The 16,571-nt window shown below is 41.7% G+C and overlaps 1 protein-coding gene across 33 annotated transcripts in view; it reads right to left on the bottom strand.

Annotated features, from left to right (window-relative positions):
* The window catches only part of rims2a (regulating synaptic membrane exocytosis 2a), a 1,351,795-nt gene that overhangs the window by 468,647 nt on the left and 866,577 nt on the right, over positions 1-16,571 (bottom strand). For all 33 annotated transcript variants that reach the window (XM_051936048.1, XM_051936053.1, XM_051936052.1 and 30 more), the window contains 2 exons: positions 8,546-8,645; positions 8,238-8,361 (listed from right to left, as the gene is read on the bottom strand). In XM_051936048.1, coding sequence (XP_051792008.1) covers positions 8,238-8,361; positions 8,546-8,645 — 224 coding nt within the window. The remainder of the gene's footprint in view (positions 1-8,237; positions 8,362-8,545; positions 8,646-16,571) is intronic.

Genomic DNA, 16,571 nt, shown 5'->3' with positions numbered 1-16,571 from the left:
AATGAGTTCAGATAGCAACAGCAGAAATTTAGTCACTGTATGTGGTTTCCCACAGGTTGTTCAGAACTGGTTATGACTGTATAATTTTAAGTCATAGGTGACATATTTAAAAATGTGACCTCACATTTCACACAGAATCATATAACAATTCAGTGTTCCATCTCTACATTGCCCCAGCTTCACCCAATAAACTATCAGAGACATATTTATTGTACACGACATGTGTTAGTAATAACAAAAAGAAAAACAGCTTTTTCTGATCTATCCTTTTTATCCCCACAATAGGTTTCATAGCCATAACTCCTTGCAATATTGGAAATTAAGGTTAAAGCTATCATATGTAATAATGTACAACCTTAATTTAAGATTATAAAATTACAACAAAGATCAGATGCAATGCTTCTATGACCAAACAATAAACTTTGTGAGCTGGAATGTCAAAGGTCTCAATCAAGAACTAAAGGGGAAGAAAGTATTCTCTCACCTAACAGGTCTAAAGGCCAAGACAGTATTTTTACAGGAGACTCACTTAATGAACAAGGATCAGTTTTGGTTGCAAAGATACTGGACTGGCCAAATATTCCACTCCAGCAACTGTATACAAAGAAAACTAGAGGTGTGGGAATCTTAATTCACAAAACAATTTCATTTGTAGTATCAGATCCTGAAGGGTGATATGTGATGGTTATGGGCAATTTATTTAATTGTAAAGTGATTTTGATAAATATCTATGCACTCAATGTGGATGATTGAGACTTCATCCAAAGTGTTTTTGCATCCATTCCTAACTTGAACACTCACAAAATTATAATTGTGTTTTAAATCCAGATGTAGGGGGTATTTTCTGTATGTCGCTTAAATCATCTGAGATCAGATGCCTCATCTTGGATGAGTTAATGCCGGTGAAACTCATCCGGGATAAGTCGGTTTTTCAAACGCAGCCATGTAGTAGATTAGTCTAGCTGGATCCAATCATCCAAGATGAATGCGCGTGCCCGTGCTGATTGAAAAGCCCACATTTATTGAGTCTAGAAAACATGATCAGCAAGTCTTTGATAGGCTGTAACAAAATGACGAAAGAACGGGCGCATTTTTTTTCACACAAGCGGAGCAGTACCTTTTATTCAAAGGACATGAAGAATTTCAAGATTTAATATGCACAAGGGTAACACTGCAAAAGCAGGCCAAACCAGAAAAGACAGCTGGCAAAAAGTGGCAGACAAATTAAACGCTAAGTAGTGTGCATTGTACTTACTGAATGCATTTCATTTCCTATGTGTCAGATTAATTATTATTTAATATGTCATAATTCCAGATCAAACGTGAGCACAAGAAGAACATGGGAACAGGTTTAAGTGAAGTACAAGAATATACTTCAAACTGGTAAATATTGGTATATAACTATTTAAAGAATTGTTGACATAAATAATCATATATAATATAAAAAACATTAATTTTAAAGCTAATAAGAAGGCAGACAAGCAAAAAACAGGTGGAGGACCACACGGTCCAGACCTAACCCCTGCAGAAGAGTTGGCTATCCAGCAAAATGCCCATCACTCTGTTTCTGAGGGCATTCCGGGGGAAGCTCCTCCCCAGAACCAGTGGCAGGATGCAGTGGTCACTTCATTTCAGGTAAAGGATGGTCATTGCATATATTTGTCCTCAATGTGTGCTATAGGTATGTTCCATATAGCTCTCTTTTTTTTGTTGGGTCAGTTGCAGGGAATGTCATATCCCTAGAACTTGTGTCTGACCAACGAGATATTGACGAAGGTCAAATATTTGATGAAGACACTGTGATTATTCATCAGGAGGAAAGGTACATTTTCCAAATAATGTTTGATCAAACTCCACTCTGATCAGTCCCATGTGCCCCAATCACATTTGTAAATCCTGGGTAATGAGAATGTTAGGCTGATTGTGAGATTCTTCATGGAACTGTGGGTGTTTTTGCCTGTGTATTACCTACCTGCAATGGCATGAAATGCCTCTTTTATTGTCTGCATACGCAGGTGTCCAGGAAACATTATGAAAACCAGAAGGAAATATTTCAGAGCCAAACAGACTTTATGAATTGCCTGGAAAACTGCACTTTTAGAAAGATCTTCCGCATCACCTACAGTATATAAAAAATTTGCCGCTTGCAAAAAACCTCAAAGCAATGCATACTGTCTGTGTGGTTGTGACAGCCCAACTTCGCCTAGTTTGACTTCGAATATAAGGTGGTAATAAATTTTTGAAGTACAATATTCCCCCTCGGCTAAAGCGGTATCTTTCGAAAAGAATATCCTCCGGGAGCAATAAAGGATCTTGCCGATCGCTCAAAACCCTCTCTATATGAAATTCTCTTCTTATAATTTGCGCACCAATATCAATTGGTTGCTCATTCATGAACAGTGAAGCCATGACTGAATGAATTTCATGCATGGACACTGATTAAGTGTGTGAGCTAATCCTTGTTTACATAGAACAAACCTGTTCCGTGCAGGTTTGAGGATTTGGATGTGCTTCTATGACAACACATCCAGCAAGAGTTTCGAAAAACAGACAGATCCAGGATCATGCCAAATAGTCAACAATTACATCCAGCTAAACGAGTAATCCACGTACGAAAAATACCCCCCTAGTGTCATCCAGATTCTTCAGCTATAGCGGCGACAACATCTAACACTGCAAAAATAATCACACCGCTTTTAATTGATCATAACTTATCAGACCCATGGAGATAACTAAATCCATACTTAAGAGCATATTCCTTCTTCTCAACAGTACATCATTGTTTCTCAAGAATTTATTATTTCTTTATAGACCACAATTTCTTGCCCACGATCAAATCTTACAGATATGATACTATTGTTATCTCCCATCATGCCCCTCTGATCATAGAGCTCACATCACTATGCCCCACATAATTATCTCACAGCTGGTATCTTAACCCCCAGAAGGGAGCATGGCTCTACCTAATTTTTAATTTTTTTACAGGGTGGCAAACATACAAGCTATAAAAACCTGGACATTGACACAAATAGATGAAAACACACTAGCTTGGTCTGCAATAGAAATTAAATCATGAAGTACTTCTTTATATTCCCTGCTTTGTACACCAGCAAATACAAGGTATCGTCAATATACTAACAACTCAATTGTCCTTCACTCACTCAGAATATGGAACCAAAGTAGGAAGCACTTCAAGTTAGAGAATATTTTATCAGTGGTACCTCTACATGATACCAACTTTTTCCACCCTCTCAAAATTATACCGCTTATATTGTTTGGAAAATGAATGGGATTAAATCATTTAGAAATTTGTATATAAATAATGTCTTTGCATCCTATGAATAATTGCACTCCAAATTTAGTCTCCCATCAACACAATTTTTCCACTATCTCCAAATTAGAAACTTTGCTAAATGAAATATGCCCAATTTTCCATACCTCCCACCTATTTCTATTCCAAAAGAGATATTGATCAGTCCTGGGGACTCAGACAGCATTTCTATAATATATAAAAACATTTTAAAGTCCATTCCTTTTAAAGATCCCAGAGTATAGTTGGAAAAGGATATCTTACTCAACATTTCAGAAAAGGAGTACAAGGCAGTCATGGACAGAATTCACTCTAGTTCCATATGCGCAAAGCATTCAATTATTCAACTTAAAATCTTTTATCGAGCACATGTATCTTGCTTAAAATTGTCCAAAATGTTTCCAGGGCAAGATCCAACCTGCAAACGTTGCAATCGAGCTCCAGCTTCACTAGGCCACATGTTTTGGGTGTGTACCAAATTAATATCATTCTGGACAAAAAATTTTTAAATGCCTATCAGACAGCCTTGGTGTCACAATCACTTCTAACCCATTAACAGTTGTGTTCGGTGTATTCCCAGATAGGCTTAAAGTGGAGAAGGACAAACAAACTGCAGTTGCCTTTACTTCACTACTAGCATGTAGACTTTAACCTAGTGGGTAACTGATGTTATATACTATTTGAAATTTGAAAAAATTAAATTCTCACTTAGAAAGTCTGTTCAAACCTTTTTAAAACCTGGCAGGACCTAATCAATAATATTTTAGAATAAGCATTTATATTGGGAGAAAAGTCTCCTTTCTCTCTTTACTACTCAATAATTTTACTCTGGCTTTTGGCCTTCCTCTCTTTCTCATGGGTGGGGATTGATTTGAATTTAGTTTTGTTTAGTTTGATTTGATTGTATGGAATGTTTATATGCTTTTAATAAATTCAGTAAAAGATAAAAAAAAGAAAGAAAAATAGATGCTGTCACTTATTACTACAAGTTTCATTTAAACTGTTAGTGGACCCCGCAATCATCAGAGGTGACTGTGTGCAAAGGGTACAGACCTATAAATACCTGGGAGTGCAGCTGAATGATAAATTGGACTGGACTGCCAATACTGATTCTCTGTGCAAGAGAGGACAGAGCCGGCTGTACTTCCTTAGAAGACTGGCGTCCTTTAACATCTGCAATAAGATGCTGCAGATGTTCTATCAGACGGTTGTGGCGAGCGCCCTCTTCTACGCCATGGTGTGTTGGGGAGGCAGCATTAAGAAGAAGGACGCCTCACGCCTGGACAAACTGGTGAGGAAAGCAAGCTCTATTGTAGGCACGGAGCTGGACAGTTTGACATCCGTGGCAGAGCGACGGGCGCTCAAAAGGCTCCTATCAATTATGGAGAATCCAATGCATCCACTAAACAGTGTCATCTCCAGACAGAAGAGCAGCTTCAGCGACAGGCTGCTGTCACTGTCCTGCTCCACTGACAGACTGAGGAGATCGTTCCTCCCCCAAACTATGCGACTCTTCAATTCCACCCAGGGGGGTAAACGTTAACATTATTCAAAGTTATTGTCTGTTATACCTGCATTTTTATTACTCTTTAACACTAGAATTACCAGAGCCTACGAAAAAACTCGTAAATCCGTCCCACCTTAAATCGCGTCTTAAATCCGTTTGCACCTCTCCGCCAGAGTCCTTTGTCATCTAAATGTGCTGATAAACACAAGCTACTAGCAGCCAGCTATTCCATCCCCCCACCGACTTAGAACGAATTTCTCCTAGCTCATGCCTTGCCTTGATTTGATTATCTGGGAATGAAGTGGAGTTTTAGAGTGGAAATAATATAGTGTTATTTGGAATACGCGCATTTCATGTGTGTTCCGTTTCTATAGTAGTCTGTGCAAACACATTTTTAAAACAGAAACGTTTTTCATATTCTAATAGTAAATGACAAAATGTAGGCATAAACTATATAACGTATGAAGCCTGAAGTCCATATATCAAAGAAACACTTTCACAAAAGGTACAAATAAGAGAACACGTGCGCTTTTATTCAAAAATATAACTGCACAAAAAAAAAAGCCGCGTTAGCATGCCACATTGACACTCTTACTACAACCGCCGCGGTGGCGTAATGGTATCAGCTCCTGACTGGGAATCAGAGGGTGGCGAGTTCGATCCCACACGGCTCCACTTCGAGAAGTGAACTGCTCTTATTCTTACAATTTTAGAATAACAACATAAATTTGATTTCAGTCTGTAACAGCCGGTGTAACTTATGATATTGGTAAAGGTTAGCTTTTTTTTTTTTTTTTTTAATTCACTTTTCATTCTCGCAGTCGCATTCAGAATCAATCCATACAATCCCATCTGACATAAAGATGCGCTATAGGTCTGCAGTGTACCACGATGCATACTACCCCCCCCCCCAAAAGGGTTCTGACACACAAACGCTGGCGAAGCTGCCTTCTTCGTATCTCACCGTCACTTGAAATCAGCAGTTCTTAGCATTGCACCACGCAAGCTGTCGTATCAACCACCAACTGTAACTTGCTTTCTTTATTCTTCGGTTATAGTCTTGAATAAAAGTGCACTTTTATTTATGTGAAAACAGCTGTGTCAGATGGGGTTGTATGGATTGATTCTGAATGCGACTGCGAGAATGAAAAGTGAATTAAAAAAAAAAAAAAAAAGCTAACCTTTACCAATATCATAAGTTACACCGGCTGTTACAGACTGAAATCAAATTTATGTTGTTATTCTAAAATTTTAAGAATAAGAACAGTTCACTTCTCGAAGTGGAGCCGTGCGGGATCGAACTCGCCACCCTCTGATTCTCAGTCAGGAGCTGATACCATTACGCCACCGCGGCGGTTGTAGTAAGAGTGTCAATGTGGCATGCTAACGCAGCTTTTTTTTTTGTGCAGTTATATTTTTGAATAAAAGTGCAGATGTTCTCTTATTTGTACCTTTTGTGAAAGTGTTTCTTTGATATATGGACTTCAGGCTTCATACGTTATATAGTTTATTCCTACATTTTGTCATTTACTATTAGAATATGAAAAACGTTTCTGTTTTAAAAATGTGTTTGCACAGACTACTATAGAAACGGAACACACATGAAATGCGTGTATTCCAAATAACACTATATTATTTCCACTCTAAAACTCCACTTCAATCCCAGATAATCAAATCAAGGTAAGGCATGAGCTAGGAGAAATTCGTTCTAAGTCGGTGGGGGGATGGAATAGCTGGCTGCTAGTAGCTTGTGTTTATCAGCACATTTAGATGACAAAGGACTCTGGCGGAGAGGTGCAAACAGATTTAGGACGCGATTTAAGGTGGGACGGATTTACGAGTTTTTTTGTAGGCTCTGGTAATTCTAGTGTTAATTTAATATTGTTTTTGTATCAGTATGCTGCTGCTGGAGTATGTGAATTTCCCCTTGGGATTAATAAAGTATCTATTTATCTATCTATCTATCTGAAAAGCAGGTATGTAAAATTAAACTGATTAATTGTATTAAATGAAATAACAAGACAAATGCAAAATAGAAATAAATATAAATATCCCTCCACCACAGCAACAACGAGACACCACCATATATAAATACAACAAACCCTCCCTTGCCCCTGTAACATATAACAAACAACGAATAACAACAATGAATGATATATGAAATGAATGATCGTGAATTTGAGTCCGGTAATAAAAACTGTCCTGAATACAGATGACTGAATTAGAGATAAGTCAGTTGTTTGATTTTCCCGGCAATTGGAGCAACCTCACTGTGATTCCTCGGCGCGTGGTGGATGACGATCCGACCCCGGGGTCTCTGCAGATGAGGGATGGAAGACAGTCCGGCGGAATGAAAAACAAACTATTGTAAAAGCGCGATGTGAAAAAACAGCAGGTAAGTTGATCCGTGGTTGTGAAAAAATGGTCTCCTTCTTTCTCCTTTCCTTTCTCCCCTGGCTATTCCCTTCTGATTGCTTAAACAGTCCTGTGACAGATGTAATTAATTGATAGTGAACAGGTGTTTTCCAGGTTTGGGCTTGCGGTCTCCTTCCATCATCTGGGACGGCATTCACTGACACACACATAAACAGCAAACGGGACGATGGAAAAAAGACGCACGTAGTACTAACATTTGACAACACTATAACTATGTAGCCCCACTACAAAACTATGGAAGTCATACAGTACTCCTCAGCAATTTCAGATAAGATTGGGTTAAAAATCAGCAACAAAATACTTTTTCTATATGGTAACATGAAGTTGCAAGATAGCACTTTGCTTAACATAGAAAAGTGTGTCAGTGTGCTATAATATACAACAGAAAGACTGTTGGGCACCTGACAGTAGGAAAAAACTCAGGTACTGTATATTATATTTATTTATTTGCAAGGGTCATATTTAAATTCTTATTTCATCTTTATTCAGACAAACAATTTTTTAAATGATAATTCTTTTTGTGTTACTGTTTCTTTAATATTTTAACTTATTCATTTTATTCAGTTGTTTATTATTAACATGATTAAAAATCTATTGGTAAAGTTCAACTTTCTGTGTTTTTTAATTACACAGACTACCACTATGCAAAACAGAACAAAACACCATAACCATTAAGCAACTGTATTAATTATATTTATGAATTAACTTACAAAAAATGCAATCATAAACAACAAAATGTAACAGAAATGGCAATCTAACAATAACCGTGACATTTATCAAAGGTAGGTCCCACTGCTACATCAGATTTGTGTGGGAAGCACTGCACTGTATCACATCATGCAGCCCCTTCTACTTACTACCTAAATATAATTAAGGTGGTGAGCACAAATTGTAAAGTATATTTTTTGTGTATCTTACTAAAAAGCATAATCAGAATGAACAAAGATTAGGAAAGCTGAACCTATATACATCTGACAAACTTACCCTATTGGCCGAGAGACCACCAGCTCCACTTGAGGTTCAGGCTTGGATTCAAGGATGATGTTGTAAACTTCCTTAAAAGTTGCTCCTTGTAAATGCCTTCCGTTCCATTCAAGAACTTGATCACCTAAATAATGATAGTGGTTTCTGTCAAAAGCTAAAATATTCTAAAATATTTCCATTTTTTTCACTATAGTGAGGTTTATTTGTTAACACATAAACATAATGCATACATTCTTATACTTGAAAAATAAATGCACTTGTTTCATTTCTGTTATTTAATTTTTAAATATAAACAACTAACAAGCTACCTGGTCGAAGATGGCCAACTGTATCAGCTAGACTTCCTTTCTTTACTTTTGTAATGAATGCACAAAGTCTACCAGATTCAGTCATTTTTCCACCTACAACCTGCAAATAAGGAAAAATAAAAATCAGAATTACATCAGACTCATCAGAATGAGTTATCATTTGGGTCAGTTAATTAATCACTCTAAAAATACACTCCAAAATTAATTTGTCAGAACAATCCCAAAAAGTGTGCCTCTGTGAATAAAACCTAAATATTTCCTTTGCTGTGAATACTTCTTAGTCTTTATCTGTATTTAAGATTGTAAGTAATTCATCCCGTGTAAAAAAAGGAGCTATATTGCGCCCAACCTGACACAGATTCACCCGGGGGCACATATAATAATAAATAAACTTTTATTTTTCTTCCCCACAGGCAATACACAGTCCTAAGAACAGTACTAAGCACCACTACAACACACTCTCTTCTTCCACCACCACTCCTCCTCACCAAGCTTTGTCCTCCTCCCACCCAACTCTGGCCGCTGAGTGGTGGTCGCTGGTTCCTTTTATAGTTCACCCGGAAGTGCTCCAGGTGTTTGATCACCGACTTCCGGCTGCACTTCCAGGTGTGATGCATTTGCTGCCAACATGGGCTCAGGAGTTCCAAACACAGCACCCCCTGGCGGTGCCTGCGGGACGCAACAGGGCTGCACCCAACTCCAATTCCCAGGGAGCCCCAGGAGGGCGGCCATCTAGCGTCCAGGGGGAGGTATTGCAGTGTCCAGGGCTGCTCCCCCTGAATATAGTGTGCAGGGGCGTCCCAGCTGGGCATGGACACCAGCCGCCTGCCACACTTGTACAAGTTGAAAATCAAAAGGGAGACACCCTTGTAATCGTGTTGTGACGTGTGAGTCAGTGTCTTGCACCCCAAAAAAGAGGCTGAGACTCAGTACTTTAGCAAAACCAGCTTTATTCAAATCAAAACAGGAACAGCAAGGTTATTTATTGTAGTGGAATCTACCATTCTACTATACACAGACACAACAAACAGGCAGGGTCAGAGCCAGGTCAGTGGCCAAGTTATAATGTTCCTTGCTTTACCCATCGGTTGATCTGCACTTTGCCATGTGACAGCAGTCAGCTGGTAGTTGTTTCTGAGTCGCTGCAAATCTGCAGTTGCAGCGGTGATGGACAAGTAACCCTCAATAGACATGGCAGTTATGCTGCATGTCGCCATGTTGGGGAGCATCTCAAAAGAGGCAATTGCATTTCGGCGTGTTTCTCCACGTCATACCGATATGATACCACTGTCGGCCGCCATATTGAACTTTCCAACTGTATTTGTTACTTATGGGCCCATCTTCAAGAAATTTGGCACGCAGGTTCCCAACGCTAACTGAATCCTACTTACATACAGTGGTGTGAAAAACTATTTGCCCCCTTCCTGATTTCTTATTCTTTTGCATGTTTGTCACACAAAATGTTTCTGATCATCAAACACATTTAACCATTAGTCAAATATAACACAAGTAAACACAAAATGCAGTTTTTAAATGATGGTTTTTATTATTTAGGGAGAAAAAAAATCCAAACCTCCATGGCCCTGTGTGAAAAAGTAATTGCCCCCTTGTTAAAAAATAACCTAACTGTGGTGTATCACACCTGAGTTCAATTTCCGTAGCCACCCCCAGGCCTGATTACTGCCACACCTGTTTCAATCAAGAAATCACTTAAATAGGAGCTGCCTGACACAGAGATGTAGACCAAAAGCACCTCAAAAGCTAGACATCATGCCAAGATCCAAAGAAATTCAGGAACAAATGAGAACAGAAGTAATTGAGATCTATCAGTCTGGTAAAGGTTATAAAGCCATTTCTAAAGCTTTGGGACTCCAGCGAACCACAGTGAGAGCCATTATCCACAAATGGCAAAAACATGGAACAGTGGTGAACCTTCCCAGGAGTGGCCGGCCGACCAAAATTACCCCAAGAGCGCAGAGACGACTCATCCGAGAGGTCACAAAAGACCCCAGGACAACGTCTAAAGAACTGCAGGCCTCACTTGCCTCAATTAAGGTCAGTGTTCACGACTCCACCATAAGAAAGAGACTGGGCAAAAACGGCCTGCATGGCAGATTTCCAAGACGCAAACCACTGTTAAGCAAAGAGAACATTAGGGCTCGTCTCAATTTTGCTAAGAAACATCTCAATGATTGCCAAGACTTTTGGGAAAATACCTTGTGGACTGATGAGTCAAAAGTTGAACCTTTTGGAAGGCAAATGTCCCGTTACATCTGGCGTAAAAGGAACACAGCATTTCAGAAAAAGAACATCATACCAACAGTAAAATATGGTGGTGGTAGTGTGATGGTCTGGGGTTGTTTTGCTGCTTCAGGACCTGGAAGGCTTGCTGTGATAGATGGAACCATGAATTCTACTGTCTACCAAAAAATCCTGACGGAGAATGTCCGGCCATCTGTTCGTCAACTCAAGCTGAAGCGATCTTGGGTGCTGCAACAGGGCAATGACCCAAAACACACCAGCAAATCCACCTCTGAATGGCTGAAGAAAAACAAAATGAAGACTTTGGAGTGGCCTAGTCAAAGTCCTGACCTGAATCCAATTGAGATGCTATGGCATGACCTTAAAAAGGCGGTTCATGCTAGAAAACCCTCAAATAAAGCTGAATTACAACAATTTTGCAAAGATGAGTGGGCCAAAATTCCTCCAGAGCGCTGTAAAAGACTCATTGCAAGTTATCGCAAACGCTTGATTGCAGTTATTGCTGCTAAGGGTGGCCCAACCAGTTATTAGGTTCAGGGGGCAATTACTTTTTCACACAGGGCCATGTAGGTTTGGATTTTTTTTTCTCCCTAAATAATAAAAAACACCATTTACAAACTGCATTTTGTGTTTACTTGTGTTATATTTGACTAATGGTTAAATGTGTTTGATGATCAGAAACATTTTGTGTGACAAACATGCAAAAGAATAAGAAATCAGGAAGGGGGCAAATAGTTTTTCACACCACTGTACATATATATAAGTCCATAGCCTGCAGCTCGGTAGTTGGTTGCCTGCCTATATAAGGCTGTCCGTCGCTCCGGTCTCTTCATTCCCTTCCTTGCTTCGCCACGGTATTCACATCTCCCTGCTGATAACTGCAGCCTTTTTATTTAATACATGGCTTCTCCGCTGTTTTATTGTTCGTTTATTACGATTATAGTTATTGTGTAGGTATTTTAGACTTAGTTTACATTGTTCAGGTACCCATTTCCTTTATCGTTCCAACCGTACCCCCATTAACATGTCTATCGAGGTGATCACCATCGATCAAAGAACTGTCACTTACCGAGTAGTTTCCATGCCCAGAGATGGCGACTGCCTCTTCCATTCTCTGTGTTACATATTGTACGGCCATATCAGGCTCACTCTTGATATCCGGAGGAACATTGTGTCTTATAAAACTATACATTGCTTTATAAAACTAGTTACATATTATAATGCTCAAGAACAATGTTGAGAATATTTAATAGTCAACAATACTAACACCTTTCCTAGAGGCCTAAGTGTGGTGAGACTCTTCTTGCTAGTTTACATTGAGCTGTTTCATCACCTTTAAGAAGCCTTCTGAGAAGAGCAATAACCATGTGAGAAATTCACACTGCTGTAATGAAACCACACAGAAAAACATGCTTCTTTTACAGGTATATCTGCTCAAAGCAGTGAAGAACATATGGAGCCTGTGTCAGACTTTGTGAAATAACAAGGGTTTATGAATATCATATAAAAATGGAGAAAATGCTTTTTCTACTGAATTTTGGCTTTGATTTCCATACTCAAATAAATTACAGTAACTAACTCAAACAGACATCTTTATCAGTCCATCAGTTTTCTGAACCCGTGTTTTTTTCCACTTATTTCAATTTGGGATCCTAGAGCCTACTCCAGAGGCCAATTAGTATCGCTTTATATCAAAATGTAAATAACAGCATTTAAATACATTGTATTCAAAACATAAAATTGTAAAATACATATACCTGACAGCTGTTCAGAACAAGACACTGACATCTTACTGTTAACAACAGTGGATTCTATAAGGAGCCATTAATTTTAACTATTGTTATTTAGGCATACTTGCTCTGGTTCAGTTAATAGATGGTGTCACACACGTGTGTTTAGGAGGCAGCTAAAGGGCTTAAATAGAGGTAGTTCCATGCCAGACCAGGGGGTGGCGGAGTGCAGTAATTTTCCCTCTCAATCTTTTACAGACCATTCTAGGGAAATCCCACCCGGCTCTGGGGCAGCCACTGACGTCACTTCTGGTTCCGGTCTGGATGACATCACTTCCGCTACTGGCCTTTAAAGCTGCCATCTTGCTACCTGAAGATCAGTTCTGTTTTGGACTTGGTTGAATGAGCATGTCTCTGTTTTCTGATAACTTTTGCAGACGTAATCGATTAAATGGGTGGCTGCCCCAAACCTTCTCGATGTCTTTTGGTCGTTTTTCTGACAGTGGCGTAGTCGGCAGGATGGAGAAATCCCTGAAGAGAACGGGACCGGACCTGAATCATGTCCAGGTGGGAGATTACCTGGGCCGAGCTTTCGGGTGGGGAGTGCGTCTTGGGTTTCGGAAAGAACCGGTGCAGACTCCGCTCCCTTTGTCTATCTCTGGGTCACCTAAATTGAATAGGGAGAGTGTCAATGGGACACACAGACGTGGGCTGGTCTCTATGGGGGATACGATGGGGACTTATTATGCTCTCTCGGAGGAGAGAGCTGTCCGTCCCACCGGGGCTAAGGTCCCAGAGGAAGGTGGACATTCCCCAGACCAGCAGGTGAAGAAAATAAAAAACTGGAGGTTTAACCCTGAACAGTCTACCCAAGAACAGCTCGACGTTCTCTGGGAAGAGGTGGCAGGCTGGTTAAGGCCCACTGAATGTACCACCTTTCAATTAGTGAAAAAAGTGGCCTGTTTCTTATTTATAAATAGCCTGCCAGAGCATTTCACCCAGTCGGTCTGGGGAGAATTTGCAAACGTAAACGAGCTCATTGAGCTCATAGAAACATCTAGGGCAGCCTCACAATTTGAGAGGGCTGAACGGTCCTTAAGTAGAAGCCGTAGAGATTACGTCCCTCTTACACTGCCCTCTCGAGTTTGCATCGGAGTCCCCGATTCCGCGGGCGCAGTCCTCGCTCGGAGGCAAGGCGGAATGTAAGTGGAGAGAGGGGGATGGATTGTGTGCACTTTCAAACCACCTGGCTTGGCTCATAAGGGTGAGGTCATAGTAAATGGCTACAAGGTAGAGGCCTTATTTGATTCCGGCAGCAACATTTCTATTGTTGATTGCCGATATGTACTACTGCGACAGTGGTTAAAAACAAAGACCAGAATTACCTGTGTACACAGAGATTTCCGCGCCAATGACTCCGCCCAATGTTTCATCTGCCACGGAGGAATACTCCGAAAACTCATTGTAGCAGTACTTCCAAATCCACCGTGTGCGGTGATTCTCGGGCGGGACTGGTCTGACATTAAAAGCGGTGCAGTACTGATCTCGCCTTATTCGAAATTAGGCCTAGTAACAGATGGGAATCCACCGTCTCAGGTTGTCTCCACACTGTGTATGCAGCCGGTGGAGAGAGATATGGGAAACCCCGAGGAGGATGGAGAGCTTCCTGGCCCGTCGCGGACTAATACGTCATCAGTCCGCACCTCACCAGAGCGGGACAACTCTCCGCCCCTTGAGGTCAGCCCGGACCCTCTCTCAGATCTGAGCTTTCAATTCAGACAAACACCGGCATCATTTAGAAGGGAACAGTGGAATGATGATTCCCTTAAGTTTGTGAAGAATGTAGTAGTCCTCGCCAACGGCCAACGCACCAATCAGCCCATGCCACAAGGACCCCACTTTGTGTTAGAGAATGACTTATTATATCGGGTCAGTGAACACGAGGGGGGAGTGCGGAAGTTGCTGCTAATTCCGCGAACTTTCCGGCGGCAAGTTTGTGAGTTAGCGCACGCCCATCTCCTAGGAGGCCACTTGGGCACCGAAAAAACTTTAGAGCGTATTAAGCTCTGCTTTTACTGGCCGGGAATTAACGAGGAGGTTCGCCGCTTCTGTGTTTCGTGCCCGGAATGTCAGCTGCGGCAAATTCCTAGGAGGGACCGTGCTCCTCTCGTTCCCCTTCCCTTAATTGATGTTCCCTTTGAAAGGATAGGGGTTGACATAGTGGGACCCCTGGAACCCTCGGCCCGAGGACATAAATATATACTAGTCCTCGTAGATTATGCGACCCGATATCCAGAAGCTGTTCCGTTGTGCTCAGCTAATTCTAAAGCAATCGCACGGGCACTAATGGAGGTCTTTGCGCGAGTTGGAATCCCTAAAGAAGTCCTTACGGACCAAGGGACGCCATTTACCTCGGAGACGTTCAAGGAAACGGCCAAGTTACTCAAAATAAAGCACTTGAGAACCGCAGTGTATCATCCTCAAACCAATGGTTTAGTAGAGAGATTTAATCAGACTCTCAAACAGATGCTTCGCAAGGTGGTCAGCGGGGATGGGAGGAATTGGGATCAACTCCTCCCCCTCGTACTCTTTGCCTACTGGGAAGTCCCTCAAGCCTCAACGGGGTTCTCACCCTTTGAATTGTTATATGGGCGACAACCCCGGGGCATATTGGACATTTTAAAGGAAGGTTGGGAAGGAGAGGCCCTTCCCACAACTAATATTTTGGAATATATCACGCAGTTACGCGATAGACTTGAGAAAATTCGACCCATATTAAAAAGTCACATGCAAGAGGCGCAAGCAGCACAGGCCCACTATTATGACCGTGGCACGAAACTCCGGGAGTTCCAGCCGGGGGATTGAGTCATGGTATTGGTTCCCACCTCCCACTCTAAACTAGTTGCCCACTGGCAAGGGCCATATGAAGTTAAAGAGCGAAAGGGGCTCATCGACTATTTGGTGAAACAACCCAATCGTCGACTGAGAGAGCAGATATATCACGTGAACCTGCTGAAACCGTGGAAGGAAAGTGACCCTGATCCCACCTCTGGCCAGCCCCGCTCCTTTTATGCTCAAAGTAACACCCTTAACTTCGGGTCTAATTTGAATAACCGACAGAGGCAGGAGCTAGAGACAGTTATCTCGTCCGTCCCGGAGGTGGTTGACGAAATCCCAGGAAGGACTTCTCTGGTTGCCCATGACATTGTGACTGAACCCGGGGTCATAGTCCGAGAACGCCCGTACCGTCTTCCCGAGGCAAAGAAAGCAGAAGTGGAACTGGAAATCAAGCGCATGCTGGATTTAGGAGTCATAGAGGAGAGTCATAGTCCCTGGTCCAGCCCAATTGTCTTGGTTCCTAAGCCCAACGGAAGTTGGAGGTTTTGCAATGACTTCCGTCGGCTTAATCAGGTCTCACTATTTGATGCTTATCCCATGCCTCGAGTGGACGACCTCCTTGAGAGGCTTGGACAGGCAGAATACTTGACCACACTTGACATGACCAAAGAGGACTGGCAGGTTCCTTTAATGGACTCCGCAAAGGGTAAAACCGCGTTTAGCACCCCTAGTGGGCACTGGCAGTATCGTGTCCTTCCATTCGGGTTACATGGGGCTCCTGCAACTTTCCAGCGTCTGGTGGACAAAGTGCTCCGCCCCCATAGCACGTATAGTGCTGCCTACCTGGATGACGTCGTCATCTATTCCAGCACCTGGAAGGAACACCTACAGCACGTTGGAGCCGTATTGCAGACGCTGGGGGAAGCCAGTCTTCGCATCAACCCAAAGAAATGTTTCTTTGGATTGGAGGAAGCCAAGTATTTGGGCTACCTGGTGGGTCGTGGTACGGTGAAGCCGCAGTGCTCTAAAATAAAAGCCATTTTGACATGGCCCCGTCCGCGAACCAAGCGGCAGGTCCAGGCATTTCTCGGATTAGCGGGGTATTACCGCCGGTTTGTACCACGTTTTTCAGAGAGAGCCGTGCCCTTGACTAATTTAACAAAGAAGAGGGCTCCTAACACTGTGGTATGGACTGA

The sequence above is a fragment of the Erpetoichthys calabaricus genome, chromosome 13, assembly GCF_900747795.2.
Source record: "Erpetoichthys calabaricus chromosome 13, fErpCal1.3, whole genome shotgun sequence".
Classification (NCBI taxonomy): domain Eukaryota; kingdom Metazoa; phylum Chordata; class Cladistia; order Polypteriformes; family Polypteridae; genus Erpetoichthys; species Erpetoichthys calabaricus.
Note: the sequence above shows the minus strand (reverse complement) of the source record. Positions and strands in the feature narration are given on the sequence as shown.